Source organism: Diadema antillarum, unplaced genomic scaffold (genome assembly GCF_040938485.1).
Source record: "Diadema antillarum isolate AM-2024a unplaced genomic scaffold, OU_Dant_1.0 seq00000463_RagTag, whole genome shotgun sequence".
Lineage (NCBI taxonomy): Eukaryota > Metazoa > Echinodermata > Echinoidea > Diadematoida > Diadematidae > Diadema > Diadema antillarum.
In genome coordinates, this window is record NW_027271434.1 from 1,557,765 (window position 1) to 1,576,184 (window position 18,420).

The 18,420-nt window shown below is 38.7% G+C and overlaps 1 protein-coding gene across 1 annotated transcript; it reads right to left on the reverse strand.

Moving 5' to 3' along the window:
• Positions 1-894: 894 nt before the first annotated feature.
• Positions 895-13,940, reverse strand: LOC139733245 (cholesterol 24-hydroxylase-like). The gene is made up of 13 exons (XM_071644085.1): positions 13,539-13,940; positions 12,375-12,455; positions 12,115-12,196; positions 11,410-11,570; positions 9,599-9,737; positions 9,156-9,269; positions 7,543-7,777; positions 7,063-7,135; positions 5,973-6,057; positions 5,471-5,581; positions 3,651-3,745; positions 3,076-3,148; positions 895-2,626 (listed from the first exon to the last, which is right to left on the reverse strand). Exons 1-13 carry the CDS (start codon positions 13,706-13,708, stop codon positions 2,486-2,488), a joined length of 1,560 nt encoding a protein of 519 aa, XP_071500186.1. The 5' UTR covers positions 13,709-13,940; the 3' UTR covers positions 895-2,485.
• Positions 13,941-18,420: the final 4,480 nt, after the last annotated feature.

An 18,420-nucleotide genomic window follows, 5' to 3' on the forward strand; every position in this document is an offset into this window, starting at 1 on the left:
GACATCTAATATTATCATTATTATCCTACAGAGGATTTTAGCAAAGAATATTTTCACTTACCCTTTCTGTTTCAGAGTGCTGTATGGTCTCCTACTTAGCTACTGTACTTGATCCTGACATGGGGTATGGTACACTCCTCAGTGTTAGTTAATCTACTTCATTCCCTGATAAAACAGTGATCTATGTATCCATGGTAGCAGTCATGTTACTGTTAGGCCGAGATCTAGCTAATTTACACCAGAATTAGATGTTCTTGTATCCGAGATCTGAGACACAATTCACGCCACATCTTCCGTAGATCGTGAAAGATCGAATTACCGGTACTCGTACACTGTACTGTAGTCCTATGGCCTATTGAACTTAGTATACACATAACGTAACATGCATGCAAATGCAAGCGGCGGTGGCCGGCTACATGTATCGCGCGCGGGCTATCCAGCAGTAGCGCTGAGCTGATCAGTCGTCGCCTTTGTTTTCATCAAACCTAAATTTAATTTCCTGGTATGAAAGTGATATTTTGAAAAATTGTATGCAAAACAATTTCAACTAATTGATATATGAAATTTGTTTGTATTTAAAACACAGAATTTTAGAAAAAAATGATGTTTTAGTTAATTCGTGATTGACCAATCACAGACGTTTTTACTTCATATTTCAGGTCATCTCGTATATGTCTCAGCCAATCACGGTGCAGTTTATAAAAAACTGTGGGGAATCCCCCTCTTGCCGTCCAATATTTTAAATATTGGTCGCCTCGGCAAAAAAAATATTGGTCTAGTTCAACAAACTTTCTCAGTGGGTCTGAGGTTATGAGGTGCATCGACAAAATAACACTTGTATTTGGGCTCTAAAAATCCTCTGTATGGATAATAATATATCATTATTGGCTCATTGACTTTGTATTCGGAATGCAGAAAAAGTGTGATATTACACCAGACAGGTGCACCATATTAAATATTGCTTGCAACAACTCCACATGTAATGAAATGTCAAAAAATATTTCAGATTCTATTTTTTTAATATAGATTGATCAACCATGATTGGTTAACCGCAAACAAACGAACAGAAGGGTTGGTAGCAAAACGGTGAATAAAAAGTTGACACCATTGCTCATACCAAAGCTGGGTAACAGCAAAAAATAGAAAAATTTACGAACATATTCATATTTTACACATACATTTATATACAATCATGCATAATAAAATAAACAACTTTTCCAGACATAAGAAAGCGTCCATGAGACCTGCCAATATAGTAATAACTGATACTAACCCTAGCGTGCAAAGTGCATTCCAGGTATTAGAATGCATTGTGTTCACATCTCAGGACCGACTGGTGGAAAGAACAGCATGTTACAGGATTCTATGTTCGTTAATTTGAGTACGCTCGGTATAGTAAAATTGCCTTTTTTTGCGAGATCATGACAACACTATTTTTAACAACCTATTCATGCAGAGGTTCTAGTAATGTCATCACTATCCTCCTGTTCATTTAGAGGATCTAGTAATGTCATCACTATCCGCCTGTTCATTTAGAGGTTCTAGTAATGTCGTCACTATGTATCCGCCTGTTCATGTAGAGGTTTTAGTGATGTCATCACTATCCGCCTGTTCATTTAGAGGTTCTAGTAATGTCATCACTATCCGCCTGTTCATTTAGAGGTTCTAATAATGTCATCACTATCCGCCTGTTCATGTAGAGGTTCTAGTAATGTCATCACTATCCGCCTGTTCATGTAGAGGTTCTAGTAATGTCATCACTATCCGCCTGTTCATTTAGAGGTTCTAATAATGTCATCACTATCCGCCTGTTCATTTAGAGGTTCTGAATAGTAATGTCATCACTATCCGCCTGTTCATTTAGAGGTTCTAATAATGTCATCACTATCCGCCTGTTCATGTAGAGGTTCTAGTACTGTCATCACTATCCGCCTGTTCATGTAGAGGTTCTAGTACTGTCATCACTATCCGCCTGTTCATTTAGAGGTTCTAGTAATGTCATCACTACCCGCCTGTTCATTTAGAGGTTCTGAATAGTAATGTCATCACTATCCGCCTGTTCATGTAGAGGTTTTAGTGATGTCATCACTATCCGACTGTTCTTTGCTTTCCATACAACGACCAGCAAAAAGGGTGGAAAAACACAAAAACTGGAAGCAAATCTGAAACCCTATTAGAGCCCGAGTGACTGACACACCGAACCGTTAAAAGAAAGTTCGCATATCAAATACTTATAGTATTCGAATGCTATGCATTTGAGACAAACAAATAAGTAACCAAACAACAAACAAACAAACAAACAAACAATGAGAAAGGAAGACACAAGCAAAAGAGGTCAAGAGTTCAGTTACAATATGGGGTATTAACTCGGACTTCCAATCTAAAACTCGGGTCTCTTAACCTGTTCCATACGAGAACCTGGTGACCTGTGTATTAAGTCTATGTGGATATCATAAGTCAGTATGGAAAGGGTTAATGTGAGTAGTTAGGTCCTGAGAGTGACGAAATTCTTGCACCCGTCCTTTGGCTTGGCAGTGAGTTCGTCCAGGACAGCTGTCCGCTGTGACTGGTCGAGGCGGAATTTGAACTTCTGAAGGAGTCTACCGAGGAGAACCCGAGCCTCGATCTACGAGTATACATAATTATGATAATTATTATGAAGTATACATCAAAATATAAAGTATCTACAGTATTCATAAAGCCATGACTCATCTCACAGCTCAACCTAGCCGACTGGTGGTATCAAAGCTGCTTTGAAGAAAGTTACAAAACTGCAAATATCTTTGTGAGACTATAGTATCTGACATGTCAAAAATAAAGTTTTTTTAAAGAATTCTAAAGAATTTGAGATAAATTCGTGATTCCGATCTGCTAATATACACAGTACACCATCGTTAGCTGGGGAGATGTACATGGACGGTGATAAAAACAAAATAAAACACAGCAATAATCACGATATAAGTTTCACTATGGCAGGACAATCTTCTCATTCAAAACTTTCTCATTCCCACCAATGACGGGAATAACTTCAAATATATGAAATGATACATATACTTATCAATGAAGAACACTCACTAGAGCGAACTGTTGACCGATGCAAGACCGTTGACCCAACGAAAATGGGAAATAGGCATAGAAATGTCGCTGCCTGGATTGGAACAATAAATGATGCTTTATTATTTCTTAATCGCAAACTACATGTATAATGCATTTTATGTTCTTTGCTCAACACAGTTGATATAAGTCTCTAAGTACACGCAAGTCGTCTTGACGTCCACAGAATGATTAAAAAAACAACATGATTTTGTGCCATGGTCCCATAAACGCTCGAAATAATATTGAGATCATGCATAAGGTTAATAAAAAAGTAATCAAAATAATGTTAGAGATAAATTAGAGGTGAAGAAATTACCTTTGATTTAAGAAAATAAATATTAAGATATTCAAAGTCAAGGGACTTGTATAATTTTATGATAAAATTCGTCCAAAGATTAAAATAATTCTACAGTAGTGTGTACAACACACAAAAGTTATGTAGGAAAACTTGAACTCGAACGATTTGTAAGTTAAGAATCAACCGATCAAAAAGAACATGACGTGATCGTATCCATGGAAACACAGGATGAAGAGTAGAGAAGGGTAAAACTTACATGTGTCCCTCGTCGGTCGTCTTGAAGCGATCTGGATTGAAGAGCAATGGGTCTTCGAAGTATTCCTCCATTCGAGACATGGCACCTGTCATGAGCTGTTATGAATAAGAGTAAAAAAGGAAGTTATCTCTTCTAATAAATTCTGACGTTAACCTTCAAGCAACATATATAAGTTATCCCTCGTATTGTATTCACCTTCATTATCAACCGCATTGTCGCACAAAACTTACCAATGTTGAGGTTAAAACGTTTCAATATATAATTCATGTGTACACACAAACACATACATGTATTGTATAACATAAAAAGAAAACTGAACGAGTAGCATTTTCACATCATGACGGTGGACTTGACTTGACGGTGGACGGAAATTTTTTATTTAATGACTACGACGCCGAAGTGTTTATTCATTTTCAATCAAGAAGACACAAACAAAATGGTGTCCAATACGTGGCAAGCTAGTGTTTATGCCCAAAGACACTTCAATAATATATTTCTCGGTCGTCGCTGAATTCTGGGTCCTCATGGGCTTGACTTTAATCTTAAATCATTGAAACATAATACCCCATATATTATATTGCCGCAATGTATAGTCTGGCAGATCAGAATCTATGATATTTTAAACAGGCTGCATAAAAGAGCAGCATATATGATGGCGAATTGTTCACGGGAAACCCGCACTGATGAGGTTTTTAGAAAACTTAATTGGCCCCAGTTACACCAAATTCTTCACAGGTCCTACTGTTGTTTGATGTACAAATTTGTAAATAAACTGTGTCAAGCTATATTTTATGAGAAATTCTCATTTGCTGACGATGTATCGACAAGAATAACCCGTAACACAGGTAAACTCCTTTTAAGACTTCCAAAGTGTCGTACAGCCTTTTATCAAAAATCTTTTGTTTATGCAGGCTCAGAAAAGTGGAATAAGCTCCCTGAACCTGCTCGCTTTATAAATAGCACAGAGTCATTTAAATACTACCTTATAAACACACATAAAGGGGTTACTAAATCCCTGCCTCTGATCTATTGTCGAGCACCAACTTTTTGAGTATTTCATCACCTCTCTTCTCCCATCTCTTCGCTAAAGTACACGTGCTTCGGCCACAATTTTGAAAGAAAGCAAACATTATTATCCCTGTAAGGAGCAGATGGACGATGGAATGAACGGAGTCTAAAATGTGTTGAGGGCAAAACATTGCACTGACAACTAAGGGGACGCCCTGTTCATAAGACACCTTCACTTCCTTGCGGTATACAGCGGGATGAGTGGCAGTCGCCATACGCGATTTTGAATAATTTCCTTTTTATTTCTTTTCTAGATGTTTCTACGTTCATTTATTTTGTTTTATCGTATTTCCAGATATTTATGTACGTACGTTCACTTAATTTTTAATTTAAGTGTATCCTGTTTCCCGTTGTTAATTTGCCACGAACATTTATTTTCAAACGGATTGATCTCTTGTTGGTGGTGTTGTTGCTGTCGTTCATGTTGTTTTTCATGTTTAATGGATTTTAACCTAAAACAGAGCCCTGAGGAAGACCAGCAGTTAGTCTATTTTAAATCTGCATCATTGTATAATATTATTTTATTTTATTTTAAACACTTGATGTGTGTGTCTATACATACTTTGTATTGTTTTGAAATTTGTTTGTTCATTTTATGCTGTTAATCTTTTATGCTGATCAGGCCACTCTGTATAAAGATTTGCAATAAATAAATTTAAAAAATTCAGTATCAAATTGAAAATGTTTGTGGACGGTTGCGTTCTGCCTGGAGACAGAACTAGAAGACACTAAATAAAGCGAGAGGGTCTTACCGAAACGGAAGTACCGGCTGGAATGGTGATTCCATTGCATTTAATGGGATGTGCCACCTTTCGCGTGCTGCCAGGGGCCGGTGGGTACAGGCGAAGCGTTTCTTTGAAGACCTATAGAGACAATCGAAATTAAAAGTAATTTTCGTTATTCGAAATGTCAAATTATATCATGACATAATTATGTGCATGTATTACTTTATATGAATTTTGAATGCAACGCCAAAAATTATAGCAACAACAACAGCAACAACAGCATAAACATGCTGAGATAGCAATCTTGCTAGAATAGTAAGTACCCGTAGCAACAGCCAATCAGAAAGCTGGAATCTGGTTGTGACCATGACAACAGGAATTCGAGAAATGCCGTCATAGAAACTTTTTATAAAATGGGATTCAGGAGTTGCACAGATATTGGTGTCATATGAGGGTATAGTCTTACAATAATATTTTCATCGATAAGGCACAATTAAATATTTGAATATTATGGACAGCGCACTCTTACTCTCATCATGTACTCCAACTTGGCCAAATCCTCATACTCGATAAAAGGTTTCTCGCCCAGAACTTCGTCAACTTCAGCTTGCAACCTGTTCATGCATTCAAAGGACAATTGTATTATGATCACGAATGGACGCATGGATTGAAACTACTTTTGATCGCTCAGCATGTTTTCCGTTTGACACGAGATGATAAATTGAAATCTATTTTGTGTTTGTATGTCACTGCTTGTCTTTAATACACTTCTGTTATGCGATCAATGTGACGTTAGAAGTAAATCAGATGATTATGAAATGGCAATGAGATTAAAATTTCCGAGAAAATTAGGTAAGAAACATTTCCGTCTCTATCAGGCAAAAGAGATATTATGCGGATTCATTGCATGCAAGAATAAAAACAACGATATTATAGGAACGAATCAATTAAAATCAGTAAAATTTGAACAATCATTCAAAATTTATGATTTTTTTTTATGTTTTGGTTCCATCAAAGGGCAGACATCGCTGGATAAGACTACAGCACTTCATTACGTTATGTTATCACAGTAGTGGCATGATGATGATGCAATTATCAAGAGAATATCAAATATTTACATACTTCTAGCACAAACGCACTTGGCTTATACGTATACCTCCTTCGGAACCTACGGGAAATAATATTACCGAAATGGAGATATACAGCACATGAATACATGTACAGGGATCCTAATCAAAATCACTGATTGGCTGAGAGCTGTCAAGTAACCAGTGTTTTATTTTGACCAAAATTTCCTCTTCATAGGGTGTTATTACAATAGTGACAGGTAGGCCCTACTGTATGTACTGTTTGGGTGTGCGGTTCAGCTAGTTTGGAGCCATGGTGCTGGCCTGGATGCGAGAATGGATGATTATGACACTGTTTTATAAAATGAATAACCCATATCATACTTGGTCGGGCTTTAGTGAAATCATCCTCCCTAGCTCCGTAACTTTAAAACAGTCAAAAGATACTATCGCGTATAGATAATTCTTACCAACGCCCTGTGTGATGTGCTTTACTACTAACACATGGTATATCAGTAATAAGTCGAGAATAAAAGGATTATGAACATGTACCTCTTGGCAACATCGGGATGCCTTCCTAGCTGATGTATGGTGAAGGCTAGAAGGTTGCTAGTCGTTTCTTGACCTTGGGGTAAAACACAAGGCAAATTATATCCATGAGGATCGACGTCGACCAGCCGCATTCTTTGTTACTCTGCAAATATTTGATAATCTTATGCCTTTGATTAGCATGTTTCGGTCAAGCAAGGGTGTACAGGTGGGAAACTACAATGCACACAATATCGAAGAGGAGTGTGTATATAGGGTGCAACTTTAAACTCATTATAAGCTTAACAAATAATACAGTACTCAATGCTATTCATCAGACTGGAATATTCCTAGGGGAATGTTATGTAACGAGTCTGAATTGCCAATATGCAATATTGAATGATCGGTGTTGATGGCAACCAAATTATTAAAAAAAAATGAATGTCGTGGGCACTATAGGTTCGAATTGTTGGCTACTTGCACATGGGCTCGTCTGTCGTTCACCTGCAATGAAAAGCGTCGCAAACTCGTCGATCATATCTTCCATCTGGAAATCAGAACTCCCCTTTAGGTCATTGGAACATTCCAGAATCATATTCAGTATGTCGTGCGGTACGTGATCTCCGCGTTGACGCGCATTGATGCGCTCCTCCACACATTTCCGACCTGCTGTACGCACCAGGTTGATGGCCTCCTTCACCTCTTTGCGAAATTTTCGGGACTTGCTTGAAAAGTCCCACTTCAAACAGAACATAAAACAGTAAAAGATGGCAAGTGAGTTTGGTAAGCAATGGGGGGGGGGGGGTATTGATTCCTTAATTGTTATCGATGTTTTATTTCGCAATTCTCGGGATGAACAAACAAGAGACCCAGGGGTCACGCAATTTCACCTTCCATGCATTCTTGCACACTCTTAACCTGAGAACATTGAAACTTAGGTCTGCATATATGGATCCCCCACCCCCTCAACTCCAGGGTGGAGGGGGGGGGGGGGCAGGCAGCCCTGGATCTGCAATGAACAAACTTCCTAGGGATGCTACCTGCTAAGTTTGGTCAAAATTCACTGTGAGGTTTTCAAAAAGAAGATGAACATGTACAATTCAGGCCCCATTAGGACCTATCCCCATCCCCTCTCCTGGGTCCCAAGGGGGGGGGGGGGGCACCCCTGATTCCGCCAATCCCATGAAGAAACTTGAAACTACAGTCATCAATGTACTAACTCATAGTATTATCTTAGCCCTATCACTTCTGGTTCTAGAGAATATCTTTAAAGATTCCTTAATTGTAGGGGGTTTGGGCCCCTTGCCCCCCCCCCCCCACCCCAGGTGGGCCATGGTGCCCATTTGAACAAATTGAGATCCTATTCCCCTCAGGATGCTAGCTACCAAGTTTGGTGAAAATCTGACATGGGGATCTCAAAGTGAAGATGAAAATGTACAATTTAGGCCCCATTATAGGACTCCTCCCCACCCATCCCCCCCCCCCTTGGGTCCCAAGGGGGGCACCCCTGATTCCCCCATGAACAAACTTGAAACTACAGTCATCAATGTACTAACTCATAGTATTAACTAAGCCCTATCACTTCTGGTTCTAGAGAAGAAGATTTTTAAAGATTCCTTAATTTTAGGGTGTTTGGGCCCCCCTGGGGCCCCCAGGTGGGCCATGGTGCCCATTTGAACAAATTGAGATCCTATTCCCCTAGGGATGCTACCTGCCAAGTTTGGTGAAAATCAGTCATGGGGTTCTCAAGAAGAAGATGAAAATGTAAAACGTTTACGCACGACGGACGACGAACGACGCACGACGGACGACGGACGACACACGACGTACGACGCACGACGGACGCCGGACGAAGAGCGATCGCAATAGCTCACTTGAGCCTTCGGCTCAGGTGAGCTTAAAAAAAAATGCGTGAAATGCATTATACAATATACTAAAACACATAGTTCTGGTGAAACAGCATCGAAACAGCATCATTTTAAGTCAAAGAGCCCTTGTTGTCGAAATATAATCAAGGTTTTTCTATGAATCATCACAGGTTGTAATAATCAGACTAACATACAATTTGCTCTCAATAATTACCTAACATACAAAACTATGATGTCGTCATTCCTTACCGCTATCAGTGGATTTCGGAAGGTTTCTTGGAGCCCTCTGAGAGCGGTGGAGATGGCCGCAGGGAACGGACAGGTCGGGTTGCCAACGGCATCAGTGTTCATGCCAAATGCAACCTATGGCGATACATTCAATAGAATAATGACGACAATGATGATGATATAGATAACAATGACAACGTCAACATTCACATGCGTGATAACGGCAAAAATATTAACAATTACAAAAACAACAGTCCAACAACAACAACAAAATGTAACAGTGCACCCAAAGTCCTACATTGTATCAAAGAACACTGCCTGAAACTGATTTTCGAAGTTATAGAAAACGACAATTTGGCAAATCTGCGATGACACGTCTTCCATGACACAGTGGCCGCGAAAAACGGGGGGAAAGGTACTATTGACCTTTATCAGTGAATCTGAGGATGTCGTTGTCGTCATACCTTTGCGATGACGTCGAGGGTTGCGTTGTTTAATTCGTCCAGCATGGCGATCGGGGTCTTACCGTCTGCTCTCCCGACAATGCTTTCACACAACGCCTCGGCGCCCTCGTTAAATTGCTCCATCATGCCGATCAGGTATCTGAGTGACGTAAAAAGAGAAAAGCAAGGATGAAGATGAAGATGATGACGATGGTGATAATGACAATGATGGCAATGTCACGCAGAAAAAAAAAATTGCTGGGGAGCTGGAGAGCCCAGGAAGAAAGGAAAGTGGTCTTCAACTGAAAAAAAACCCCGCACAGAAGTATAACAATACAGCCACAAACAGAGTCTAATTGCACAGTAAAAACGATTGCTGCGCCTGTTTAGTTAGGGATGGCCTTCTTCCGTACGTTTAATGTTTGGCTGGGCCTATCTAAGATGATCCTTGATGTATCCTACTATGTGATTTTTATGCCCATAGCTACAAGCTTCCCGTGAAGAGATGAAGTTATTATGTGTTTTACTATTGTCCACATGGAACATGCCCCATGGATGGATCTACCGGTGGGAATGCTGCTCGTTTGAACAAGTAAATATTCTATCATCCGCCAAGTTTGGTGAAAATTAACTATGCATATAAGAAGATGAAAGTGTAAAATTGGTCCCTGATTTTCTAGGGGGACGGGGTACCCCTGGATCCGTCATTAAAAGATAAAACAAATTACTTAACAATATGCTTACGAAAGCATTTTTTTAAAGCATTTTTTTATTTTTATTTTTTATGATCTATAATTTGGGGCACTGGATCCCCTAAAAGACTCCTAGGGGGAAATAGTGGCCATTCTAACACCTTATAGCCCTCATACTTAGCACATTCTGTGACTCTGAATATCTGACCATGCTTTTTAAAGACAAAGATGACGATGTAATAATTGGGGTAGAGTTTGAACCCCCCTCCGGGCCCCATCGCTGGATCTGCTATGAACATACTTGAAACTACAATCGCCATTGTACTTATTTATAGCACTAACTCAGCTCTGTCACTTCTGGTTCTAGAATATATATATATATATATATATATATATATATATGTATATATATATATATATATATATATTATATATATATAATATATATATATATATGTATATATATATATATATATATATATATATATATGTATATAGATATATATATATGTATATATATATATATATATATATATGTATATATATATAATATATATTCAAATCTGCAATTTCGGGGGCTTTATTGTGCCCATTTGACAACTGACAATTTATCATCCTACAGGGATGCTACCTGGTAAGTTTGGTTAAAATCCGTCATGGGGCTTTTAAGAAGAAGCTAGTAAAACAAGTGAAAACTTTACCCACGATGGACTCCAAACAATTGATAATCGCATGAATAGCTCACTTTACCCCCATTCCACAGAAATTTTTTTCTCATCAGTCACTCATCGCAAACAAAGATTAGTGCTTCCGACCACCCACCGAAGTGTATCGGATCGTAGTCTGATGAATCCGACTTGGTTAGTCGACTATCAAGTGAGTGTCAGACGTGTGGTACGTGATCCTCATCTGACGATTTTGAGTCATCGGATCACCGCATGGCATGTCTGACACTGACCTGACAGTCGACCAACACGAGTCGGATTCATCGGACTGTAATTAGCTGGTGCACTTCGGTGGGTGGTAGAAAGCGACAAACTTTGCTTCCGATGAGTGACCGATGAGAGAAAATCACTGCGGAATAGGGGTGTTAGCCTTTAGTTCAGGTGAGTAAAAGTGTGGGCTTTACTTGATACTCACTTGCGTTTGAATGCCGGGTTGATGATGGTTCGTCTACTGTGCCACTTCTCGTGGTCCACCACCGACACGAGGCCATGCCCCAAGAAACGCGCGCCAAACACTCCTTGGAAAACCTTGTAGAACTCGTCTGATTTAGGATGGCGGCTACTGAGGAGCATTTCCTGGCAGGAATCGCCACAAAATAGTATTAATGATGATAACAATAATGATAATAATGATAATAATAATAATAATAATAATAATAATAATAATAATAATAATAATAAAATGATAATAAATGAATAATAATAATAATAATAACAACAATACTAATAATAACCAGACAGATATGGACTGTACTTATAAAACTGATGCAACAGTTCATTACCCACTTGTAAAATAGTATTTCTCTGACGTCTGGTCAAAGTCTATATCAAACTACAGTCAGCAGATCTATATGCAAACATGACGATCTTCTCGTACCTTTTCTTAGGACATGAAAGTAAACACGAATGAATAAATATTAGGTCTACATATGAAAATAAATTAAAGTGAACAATTTTGTTTTTAACTACTTCGTCCTCTCCTAAAATGTGTTTTTCTTTGTCCTGATGGCTACAGGTTTAGAAACTTTATCTTCATTGCTTGAACAATCACAACTTTTCTGGAACAAACACATCGTCATCATCATCAAAGTAACAGGAGTACACACGTGTGGATAGCTACCTTCACGAGCTCCGGACTGGTAGAAAAGATTGTAGGCTTCCATAAGACTCGAAGCCATACGATAGGCCCATATTCTCTGGCCCTGTGACCACAAAGATTTTACACACAGATTATGAATGCCATGTCAGTGTATTTTAACAATATTGGTAAAATTTGTGATAACTTGCGATCGACGAAACTATATATATATATATATATATATATATATATATATATATACATATATCGGCCGTGATTGTAAGTTATCTCTTAAAACTCACAGCTTATAGCAGATCTGCGCTATAGACGCCTCTGGCTTATCTCTTAGTCCTTGGAGTTCTTTCATATTTCCCCAGAAGAAGCTGTGAAAAAAAAGGATGACTTTTTGTTAGGACACAGAAAAGGCCTATAGATATATAAAATCTTTTTTTTTTAATCAATTTTTTATTCGAATTATCAATAGTCAAATCGGCATGTACTGATCATCGGTCTAATCTGCTGCGAATGTCGCTGACATGTTTTTGTTACACCCCTGTGGAATTCTGCGTTTACACTATGTTCCCGGCAACGTTCGGCAGCCCCGTTTCAGGCCACAGTGGAAAAAAAAAACGGGATGGACGTGAAACAACGCGGTGAGACGGGAATTGCAAACGTGACAGGTCGTGATTGCTGTGGATGCCGTGTCAGATTTTTTAAACTGTCAAAAAATTGTCATGGCAATCCCGGTGCTAATGAAGAATTTTGTTTGCCGTGATAAAACGGGGTGAACGCAACGAAGCCCGACGGTACGTAATAGACCATACCAAATCTTGCAGGTGGTCCGTAGCCGGACGCGACGGAAAATATTGATAGTCTAGCCTGACCAGACGCCGCGAGAACAGCGTCTGCTAGCTATATGTTCCCAGGGGCGAAGACTGGAACGAAAAGACTAGAATGAAAAGAACGGAAAAACAGGAGAATGTCTCATCTACTCACGGCACACTACGTTTTGGGCAAATGGGGCTGCCGCGTCTGCCGGGAACATGGTGGAAACGTAGCATAACAAGACGAAATTTTCTCTTCGAAGCATAAATTCTCTTGCCTATATATTATTCAAAATCATAGCTCATTCCTGAATATTAATATACAACTTCTCTATATATCTTTCTCTCCATCTTTCTTTCTCGAGAAGCAGGCATGTGAGTGAAGTGTTTTTATATACAATTTATAGACATTTATTCATGCTCCCTATTACCTACATTGTTCTATTCACGTTGAAATCATTACATTTACCGGTCTTTCCTCTCTCTCTCTCTCCAAATATATGGGACTGGAAAATAATAGTCTAGACTCACTTCTGAAATATTGCCATTAAATCTGAATACTTTAGAATAAAAGTGAACTTCCAACCCCTATAATCATAACAGTATTCAGTGGACGACCTAACAATATTCTGCATTGTTTACCTCGATCTCTTCGGTCCTGGTATGTCCTTGAAACGGTACTCGAGGCGGAGAATGACTACCGACAGACATAGCAGAGCCAGCGCCAATAAGACGACCAGACCGAGGATCGAAGAGACGACCACGGAGAAAAAAGGGCTGCTTGGCAACATGGCCGACAGGGAAACGGCCATTGCTATACGAAGAATCAGTGTCCCTAATATACAATACTCTTGTAAGCTGGAGTTATGGAGAAGTTATTTCGCGACCCTTTCACGTACAAAGCCAGGCGCTAGTCTGTGTGATGAACAGGCCTGAGGATGGAGCTACATCGAGGTGCCGCAATGGCATCTTTCACCGTGGGCTCGTACTTTGACCGAGTCTAACTTCAAGTTCGTAATAAGCGTTGTGTTGTTTATGCCCTTGCTGATATCACTGACGCCTGACGCCTGAAGCTATTGTAATTATTTCCTGACACCTTGTTCACTAAATACTAGTACGCTGTGAATTCCGTGGCACCTGTGATATATAGGCATTCAGCACACGATTGGCAATGTGTGAAAGTCACCAATGAATATGTCTCATACATTGTATTTGTTTGGGTACAAAGTCCGTGCTCTGTATTAGAGGATCAAACAAAAACAAGTGACGAGACCTATGATCTTGGACGGGAAACGAATGCTTTTGATGGCTTCTGTATAATCGAATATGTTTACCCACACAATATAATAATTTTCTCTACAACACGGAGTGGGTGAAAAAAATCTCGGCTATAGCCACTGCGATTTAATTAGGGTCCTCTTCCGATAATAAGTCCATTTACTTCTTCACTACTGACAGTAAGACTCCGATTAGCATTACCAGCGGACTTTATTTTTTCCATCAGTGATTTCTAGAGGGTTAAAGGAAAGTTTGACCGGTCTTTGCAATTATGGACAGAATGAATTCAGAGGTGTGTTTTGTTTTGTTTTTGTTTTGTTTTTTTTTTTCATTTTTAGGGTATATATTCACAGGATTGTTCGTTTTTCTTTTATGAATCACAGCCTGACACTACACAGCGTGTCGAGCAATAATGCAATTATTCACAAGGTGAATATGCAATAATTCAAAAGGTGATTTTCAGCGTGGTTTGTGACCCTGCTGTTGGCAGTGACACACCAAAAAGTTCTGTTGACCCTGATCCCGTCCAGTGAGTCACTTCACCTTAAAACTCTCGTGTTACGTATTCATTTATGCTCCGATTGTGGCTCTGGCTTTCTTGAGCGAAAAGGAAGGAACAAATCAGGAAAAAAAAAATATGTGGTACATGCATAGCGATCATAAATGTTTGACGCTATACACAAATGGACGAAACACTGAACAGTTGTGGTTTAATTGGTATGTGTGTTTCAGAGATGTGATGTTGATGGGCACAACTTGATACACATCGACGCGGAAGCGAATTATCTTCAGAAAAGATATTAAGCCACTAAGGAAGAATAGAATCCATGAAGAATGGTGAGAGAACGACTCCACCAGAATCGAAACGAACATTAGCTTGAGCATTTATGATTGCGGAGACTATAGCTTACATCATGACATGTACAGGGCTACTAAACAAAAAAGTCGACTGTCATTCAAATAAGGAACTATCAAAACAAGCAAGCAAGCAAACGAACAAAGATAAAGAGGAACCCCTCCTACACACATCAGTCACAATTATTTTAGTGGTGTTAAAGATGAAGATGATGACCATGGCAAAGATCGCAAATATGATAGTGAAAAAAATGAATATTATGGTAATTAAGATGATGAACAAATCACAATGAAGATGATGACAATGTGGAAACACCATGATTATTATGGTGGATGAGGTTCTCGACTCTTGAACAGAATCTTGGGTCCCATTTCATGAAAAGTTGATACGATAGCAACTCTACCTGGAATACCAGTTGTCATCAGGTCATGGTAGCGACAAGAATCCAACCTCCTGATCGGCTGCGATGTCGTTATGGGAAGTTGCCATTCCAGGACGAGTTGCTATAACAACATCTTTTATGAAATGGGGCCCTGGTTTGGACTTTTCAGTATTACTGCCATGAGCAAAGCTTCTTTGACATCATATATTATGTAATTGGCAGTCCCTCTCGCACAGATATACTCCAACTCTCCCGCTCTGGGACCATCATCTCAAAATCTCCCCTGCGCGCTCTCCCGCTTGTGCTTGAAATTTCACTCGCTCTAACTGATGTGTGGACGTCTTAAGATATATATATTTCTCTCGCTTAAGATTTAGCTTTCGCCAACTTTTATTTTGTCATGTGTAATGTCTAAAAATATAACCGCTAAGATAGGACCGGAGAGCATCTCTAACCCTAGAGACTCCATGGCCTTTAAAGGCCAAGTTTACCTAAATATATGTGTGGACTGAGTGAATACAGCAATTACAAGAACAAAATCGGCGACAATCTGTTCAGAAGTTACGAATTTTTATGAAGCAGGTCCCGTTATATTTTTCTCATTTTACAACGCAATCATTAATTACGATAATGACCGACTACCGTTATATTATTATGTGTAAACTATACATATTGTACGTAATCTATGGTCATTTTTGTCTCTTTAATTGACAAAGTAGGCCTTCAACAATTTGTACTCATATCAATTACAATGTAACGCGTCATGAGCAGTATGACTGCTACTCAACTAGGCAGATTTCGATCATAGCCCTTTGGACCTTTCAACATACACATGTCTTTCATCTTTATCACATATTCATTTCAGTTACATCTTGACTGTTAATGGAATGCTAAATACTTTATAATGGATTGATAGCTGGACTTGTAAGCTTTCATTATCATTTTACTCGTACCATTTGATCCATCAGTGTATGTGCGTCATGTATATCATGTATCCTAATTATGTTGATTCTGTAAAATGCTCCTTCCAGCTAACGCTGCTGATCAGTGAATCTCATACGTATAGACCAACAAGCACACACACATCAGCACATGGAGGGATAGCAAGAGATAGATAGATAGATAGATAGATAGATAGATAGATAGATAGATAGATGAATATAATCATTACATATAATATACAGTATAGAGAGAGAGAGAGAGAGTATGTGTGCGAGTGTATCTTTTGTGCGCGTTGAGTGTACGTGAGGGGGAGAGATTGATAGAAAAAAAAGCAAATATGTATGTCGACTGATACCGAATTATGTTGACTTTCTTGTCTAATGCCATGGAGAGTGGGCAAGGTTCGTCGCACTATGTGACGTCCATATGATAGAATGCATTACGTCGCGACTGTAATCATAAACTTTGCACCTCGCATGTTTCTGTGTGTAGTTAGAAGAATCATGCTAGACGATCATACGAGCTTTAGTGTCACGTCTGCAAAAGAGGTAGCAGGTGATTGCAACGCTATTGCCCGGACGAGGCTGAATGACAAATTTAAGCCGTTCAACGCCAGATTCTGAAAGCTTTGGTCTTTTTTTTTTTCTTCTTGGAATTCTTTGACAGACCGGATGGAGATCAAATAGTGTGGCTATTAAGTTTCAATTTTGAATGAAACAAACACTATTAGAATTGTCATAATGACATGACATAATGTAATAGTTACACAATTTTAAAGTGAGACAGATAATTTACTTCAAATATTTTCGGAGACAAGCAGTGGAGGTCGTTGCAAAGGTCAGAGATCAAAATTAAAATCTATCGATGTAGTGACATTGATCAACCAACACTACCATTGACTCTTTTTTTCTGCTTACTTGCAGAATGTAGCTTAGAGGAGGGTACAGCAATAACGCCAAAGATGTCACATTTCATAATTCATAATATCGTCGTCTCCTCATTACAACATACGCGAGTTAAGCATTATCGTAGTACCTAGTAGCGTGATAACGTTAATGTACGTCGTGGTGTAAAACGGTGCAACATTATATGTTCGCTTTCATTTTCATATCATTTTCATTTTGCAGAATATATATGCATTATCAACAGTAGTTAGCATTTCGATGAGGACTGTTAAAATGAACTCATCAAAGGAAATCACAAGAACAAATCCTGTGGCTCAATTCGTGGATAATTGCCAGTGGATATTGTAAGGCAAGTATTGCTTTGTATATGCTGCGGACCCTACAATACTTCCTCTCCTTGCATCGTCCCATAATTATTCTCTAACTACTCCCTTCCCGTTTTTGTTCGCAAAAACCGATAAGTCCATATTTGCCAAATGGAGATATTTGCGATTAAAGGTCAAGAAAAATAGAGAGAATAATAAGGACATTTTTGCTTCTTTTGACCATAACTTCAAAAGAGTACCTTTATATGTAGTGACCAATATATCATTTAAAAGGTATTATTTTGTATTTTATGACAAGGACCTTACTTCAAAATCTTCAAAAATGGACTTATCGGTTTTTGCGAACAAACTCTTCGTTTCTTGTGTTTTTTTTTTATTTCATGTTTACCTCTTTGCTTCTTTTTGTTAGTAATGTCGGCAGTGTGAGTGATTCTGTGTGGCTCCAGCTTTCATGTCTTTGTTTTCTTTCGTACTTCCTATTAAAATTGAGCGGCTTTCATCTCTACAGCCCCTCTTTACATGTGCTTCTCTTTTCAAATAACACAATGATCATGATTTCGTTCAAATTGTTTGATTTGATTTGATTTGATTTGATTTATTCCTCTGTATGCCATTTTTCTGTACAAGTACGCCAATTTTCTGCAATTCCATTGGCATTGTAAAAAAATAACTGTAATATTTAGGTTACGGAAATGCTCATTTTTATTTGTTCCATTTTCAAATGTATATAAATACGTTCATATACTTTTTGTGACAATGATTTTGTTATTGTTGAAAGAATTGTAAGTGAATTGAAATGTATTAACTCTCAAGGTGCTTTTGATAACCGTATGGT